Below are 6,000 nucleotides of genomic sequence, written 5' to 3' on the forward strand. Positions count from 1 at the left end.
GATCACACAAATGCCTTCAGTGTATGCAAAACTGATCCAAGTAAGAATACATACAGTGTTTGCTGTTTCCAAGTTTCTGTACATAGCGTGGCTGACAAGATCTAAAACTATTGTGTTAGAACAACCCATCTGTTGCTTAAAAGCTGCACTTTTATTTTTATTGTGATCCAAGTACTTGGGGGCATATTTACAATAACGGGCACAATAACTGGCGCATCCCTGCATATCAGCAGGGATACGCCACTTATTGTGCGCCATGCCTCCACCACCATTGATGCGCCGCACTTACAATGCGGCGCACCATGGGGCAAAACGGCACAGATGCGTCACGCATCTGTGCCGTAAAAGCTGCGCATTGCTAGAGTTGCGTCGTAAGCGCGACGCAGTTCCAGCAATGCTCAGGGGGCCCTATCTAGTTAATGCTGCGTCAATCCTTACGCCTGCTTCAAGCAGGCGCAGGGTTTTGACGCAGCATGGGCTCAAAAGTGACTGAGTGAAATCTTGTAGATTTCACTCAGCCACTTTTAGGAGGCGTTCCTGCGCCGGAACGCCCCCGCCTGCGCAGGAACTCCTACATGTGGCGCAGATGCGTCACGTTGTAAGTACCCCGCACCATGGCGTAGGATTTGCGCCACAGCTGCGTCACAAAAGTGGACTTTAGAGTTTTTAAGCTTGTAGATTTAACACCTTGTGTGAAAGTTTTTATTGTGTTTTCTATCTTTTCACTTTTTTAATGGATTGCATTATCTGATCTGACAATAAAGATTGATTGAATAACTACACTCAATTTAGCAAACACCGTTGATTAAAACTGCACGTGCGAGGGTCTCTGTGGTGAAAAGTTAAGCGTAAGGAAGCAGAGTGTGTGGAGGGAAGAGGCACAGCACACTGTAAAGAAACAATAAAAAGTAAAACGAGGAGCTCACATATTCCTCAAACAGGTTGTTCTAGGTTAAAGGCTTTCTATGGAGCAGGGCTGCTACGTGCAGCACAGCTGAAGAATGCAGGCGAGCCTTCTATTGTCTGTTTTTAAAATGCAAGTTCAGCAGAAGCACTTTACAGGAAGCAGGCACTTTTCAGATTTGATTTATGCACAGCATACAATTCAGGTGTTCTTTGCATGATGATTAGTTTCCTTTGTTTTCAGAATTGCTTCAGGGAGGAAAGAGGCTGCGTCTCACCTGCATACCTGCTTTGTCTATGCGACAACATAAGCGACAAGACTGGAACACTCTACTGTTTGTAGTTCAGAGAATCTGTCATTGGACAGCTGATATGCCAATATTGTACTCCTTTAATGTTCTGTCTGTTTCTTTTACCAGTTCATGTCTGAGCCAGGAAGGCTGGAACACCCCTTGGTGTTTCAACTGTCCAAATTATGGCCCAGATTTACTAGTTTGTCAAGCAGTGCAGTGCAGCAGACGCAAATTCTGCGCTGCGTGAGAAGAAGAGAGCAAGGGGAGCACTATATTTACAGAAATACAGCACTCTCTTCCCTTCTCCCCAGCGCTGGAGCAGAAATGTGCTGCCGTGCGCCACAGACACACATTTGCACCCTAGTGCAGGGGTGTCTCCATGAGTCTAACATAGGTTTTTCACTGGAAGGATACCATTCCAGTACAAAATACTATGCTTAGACTAACTTCAAACATTTCCCTACTTTGTATATGTGCTGTACAGCGCAGCACACTTGCAAAGTCAGAAAAGAAAGGAGAAATGAAAGCATTTCTCCTACATAGCGCCTATTTGAAATGGGCACTTTTTTTGCCGCAAAACCCGGACTACTTTTTTAAGTAAATAAGATTTTGCATCAAAAACCTTGGGGCAGACTGTCTCAAGCATTGGTGTTGATAATTAAGTGGGAGTGGCAAGCACCATCTCAAATTAAGCACTGCTTGCTCCTGCATGTCCAGCAAGCATACTTCTGTAAGTCCAGTCTTACCTGATCATCACTGTTTAGCAGTGCATCAGGGCACCCACGTGCAGAGCAGGCAGCGTTTACCCGCTTCTTTAATATGCCTATTTGTAGTAGATTCCCTGGTTGCGATTTTGGCTGTGCTTTCCTTGCTTCCTTCGATGCCAGCTGCTTTGTGTGCCTTGGTTGTTTGCAGATGAGTCCCCACCTATTTCTTTGCATTTTTTCAAGCTAAGTACTGGTTTCTTCGCTGTTTCTCATCTAATGCGTGTGTTTACTCAGTTCTTCAACCTTGAGTGTTTCAGCCTTTCACCTTACTGTGCGTTTGCCAGGTGTGTGCACAGCTGCCAACTAAGGTGGGGTTTCTCATCTTGATTATTGACTTGAAGTTACTCTTTACACAACATCACCAAATGTATTCGCCCCACACAGCATGTCCTTGCAAGAAAATACTATTCATGGACATTTAGCAGAGAGTTTTGGTCGCTGTAACTCTGGGTGAAAAACTCACTCAGCTTCAGCCTGATCATACAGAGCTGCTGTGGGGTTACCTCCTGCCTTTCCAGTTTTTTTCTTCTAGATGCTGGATGTGAGGTGTTCTGAGTGATCAATGATGCAAAAAACAGATGCAGGGTCTGGTAGCTCAGTGGACCAATGCGCCCACTGTAGGGGCTTGTGTTTGACCTCATGGTCACAGATTCAAATCCTGGCGGGTCCACTCAGCCTTTTATCCTTCTGAGGTCGATAAAATGAGTACCATTGAGTTGGGTAACAATAAACATCTGTTATTCAGCGCCAAGATACACTTGGGTGAACGTACAATTTACAAATACACATGTTATGTCTTCTTGAGTTCCTGATAAGTGTTACCTAGTGCATCCATTTTCACCTCTGACTCCTGTGTTATCTTGAGCAGGTCTCTCCTGCCAATATTATTTTCCCAGTGTCTCCCTTGTTGCATACCAGTGACAAACAATTTGACTGTAGTGCTGCCTCAAACTAAGATGACCCAATTCAGCTCTTACACTGACATCTGATGGCAAAGCATGGAAGTGCAGCTGAAGTAACACAGAACCAAGCATGACGTATGCAAGGACACATTTCTTGTTGGCTACCAAGGTTCACCGGTAACAGGGTTACCACAGCAGTTGTTCAGTTCTCCACTGTCTCACTAGAGAGTGACTAACTTACTTACTTAACCACCTACACGACTTATCACTCAGATTATTTTAAACTGTCACGTATGTAGCTCCTAGAAACAAATTATTAGGCATAAATACAATACTCTTCGAAAATGTGAGAGATTGAGAGAAAACAGTCCGCCCTGAAATCTGACCAAATAACCCCAACATTCACAGCAGGGAGTGTTTCTGCAGTAAGACTTGAGGACACAAGCACTTTGCATAATACACTGACACCTGCTGGCCAGGAATGGGAACGCTGTAGAAGTAATACAGGCTCTGTGGAGACGGGCCCAATGAATGTTCTAAGAGTGCCACCTGCTGGTGCGGAGGGGATACTGAAAAGCAGTGACTTTTATCAGAGGGCTTTCCGGTGTGAAAAAGCCTAGATTAGAGTGCTGAAGGAAAGTGGGCCCTTTCGGAGGCAAAACCGAGGGCCGCTCTTCTTGCAGCAACATTTAATTTTTGTCTAGAAGCAGGGGCTGAAGACGTGGATGGGCTCTATTGGCAATGACGCCCCCAAACTTTTTTTAATGTATCAAAATTACAACTTTGAGTAGCTTCATCTTAAAAGGAAAGGAGGTGTCCTGCACAGTAACGATTAGTTTATTTAATGCGATTTTATATAGCGTGAACTTTACCCGAAGGTGTCAGAGCGCTTTACATAAGAACCAGTTTTAAAACATAAGGATTTAGGATTACATGAGTTACATAAAAGATACAAACAGAAAAAAATTGCAAATGTACAAGATGTAAAGTCACACAAGGAGGCTATACAAACAGAAAGAAAAATTGTAAATGTACAATTTGTAAAGTCACTCAAGGAAAAGATATAAATGGATAAACTCTAAGAGTCACATTGGAATGTTAGAGAGCACAAAGGTCTGCTGCATATACTAGTGATTAGAGTTATCTCTACATACATAAATATACAAATAGTAGATTTTTTCAGGTCAAGACCCATAAAAAAAAAAACAACAAAAAACAGGAGAGCAGAGTTCCATTAAGTGGGGTCGGAGGGGGGATGCAGTCACAGCACCAAGGGAGGGTGGGAGGGATACAAGGGTACGGGTCATTTGCATTTCGTTTAAGGTGTGTGCATTATATTCTACATTCAGTCACCTCTACCTGAAAGTCTAGCAATATAGTCACAAAATATTTTTATTTTTTTATTTAAGCATCTTACTCCGCCCCCCACACTCACTCGCCCCCACGTGTGCTCAGGATCACAGTTTCCATACTTTTTTAATGCAATTTGACCGCTGTCTAGGGCGAGAGGGTGGCTAAGGTAACTGGCCCTATGACAGCAGGGGCGTAACACAGTTTCCGGCGGCACCCCAAAGCCTTCAGGGACCCCCAAAGGCTAAGGAGGGGGGAATTCAACCCAGGACCAATGGGGGCCGGGGGGTGTCACTTTACGTTATGCCCTCGGACTGTTGCTGGAGTAGCACAATTCGTGGACCAGGGAGCGCTGTGCATTCATTCCTCTTGCACACAAAATTCCATGGCCATGCAGGGAGTATTGTATTGTATTGTAATTGCAGTTATATATCGCTTACTACCCCTGATGAGGTGTCAAAGCGCTTTTTCGGCAGGTAGCACGCTACTCCGGGACCCATAGAGGATTAGTGTTGGATTAGTATAGTGAAACATGCAAGTACATTTTAAGTGGTGGATAGGTTAGTCAGTTATTTGGATTTGGAATGATAGCAGAAGGATAGAGGAAGAAAAAAAAGGTTTGTATTTATATAGCGCTTGTTACCCCTGATGGGGTGTTGAAGCGCGCTATTCAGGAAGCCCATAAAGGATTAGTGATGAATTAATATGGTGAAATATGAAAGTAATCTCAGTGGTGGATATTAGTCAGTTATTTGGAGTGAGAAGGATAGCCTTTTTAGAACAGGTCCATTCACCAGGGATATTTTGAGTCACCAATAAGGCTTCCCTTTCGCACTGTCTGGGATTCCTACCAATAAGCGCGCTTTGCGATGCCCACTTACCTCAGTTTTCTCCAGGACCGCCGCGCCCGTCGAAGCTCGAACCCACAAAAGAAGCAGAAAGAAGGCAGCAGCGATGAACAACAGTCTGTAGGCTGCCATGCTGGCCAGTCCAACTCTCTTTTTTCTCCTAGACAAACGTCATAAAAATAAAAAATCTTGATCCCTTTAAGTGGTAAAAAAAAAAAAACCTGTCTACGCGCAGATTTCCACTCTGTAAAAACAATTAAATAAAATAAAAGACCATGCTCGAGAAGAAAAAAATCTCAAGTTCCTCTTCAGAGCAGCAAGTCGGTTTCTGTAAAAATTGCTAATTTTAATTTTGAGTTGCTCAGCAGAGGCAGCATTGTGGTTTCCCGTCATGCACAGCGGAAGCCTCTCGTGCCAATCAATCCTTCGGTTCCCGTCACTTTACCGGGGGGCGGCGGGACCTGGGCTTGGCACGAGCCTGGGAGCTGTGTTGTGTTCAGAAGAATGTGATGTGGCTGAAGTGTGTGTGTGTGTGTGGGGGGGGGGGGGGGGGGGTCAAGGAGCTGTCTTTGATGCAGGTCACCGGGAGGGGCTGGTGTGGGCCAGAAAAGGAAGTTAGCTCTGATCAGGTGAGCGGCATGTGCCAAAACCTCAAAGGCTTCCTGTTGCTCGTGCTCGCTTGAAACCTGCAGGCCTCAGCTCACCGGCGCCTGTTGCAGAAGTGCACAGGGCTGGTGCTTGTGGGCAGGGGGGGAGGGGTGTTACATTGTTCTGTAAATTAAGTGCATAGAGCAATGACTTCAAAATATGAATAGAGCTGCAAGGAAGCCTCCCAGCTCTTCAGATCTGTGTAACCTGCATTTCTCAATAACAGTGCATTAAATGCAGGGCAAAAGTCCTAAAAAAAGAAGTGGGGGGACTTACCCTCGTTAGGCAG

At 44.9% G+C, this 6,000-nt stretch overlaps 1 protein-coding gene across 1 annotated transcript in view; it reads right to left on the reverse strand.

Annotated features, from left to right (window-relative positions):
* LOC144766633 (uncharacterized) overlaps positions 1–5,686 on the reverse strand; it is a 93,482-nt gene extending 87,796 nt beyond the window's left edge. The window contains exon 1 of the mRNA XM_078650419.1: positions 5,097–5,686. Within this exon, the coding sequence (XP_078506545.1) occupies positions 5,097–5,195 (99 nt within the window). The 5' untranslated portion in view covers positions 5,196–5,686. The remainder of the gene's footprint in view (positions 1–5,096) is intronic.
* Between the last annotated feature and the right edge of the window lie 314 nt (positions 5,687–6,000).

This window comes from Lissotriton helveticus, chromosome 7 (assembly GCF_964261635.1).
Source record: "Lissotriton helveticus chromosome 7, aLisHel1.1, whole genome shotgun sequence".
In the NCBI taxonomy this organism is placed as follows: domain Eukaryota; kingdom Metazoa; phylum Chordata; class Amphibia; order Caudata; family Salamandridae; genus Lissotriton; species Lissotriton helveticus.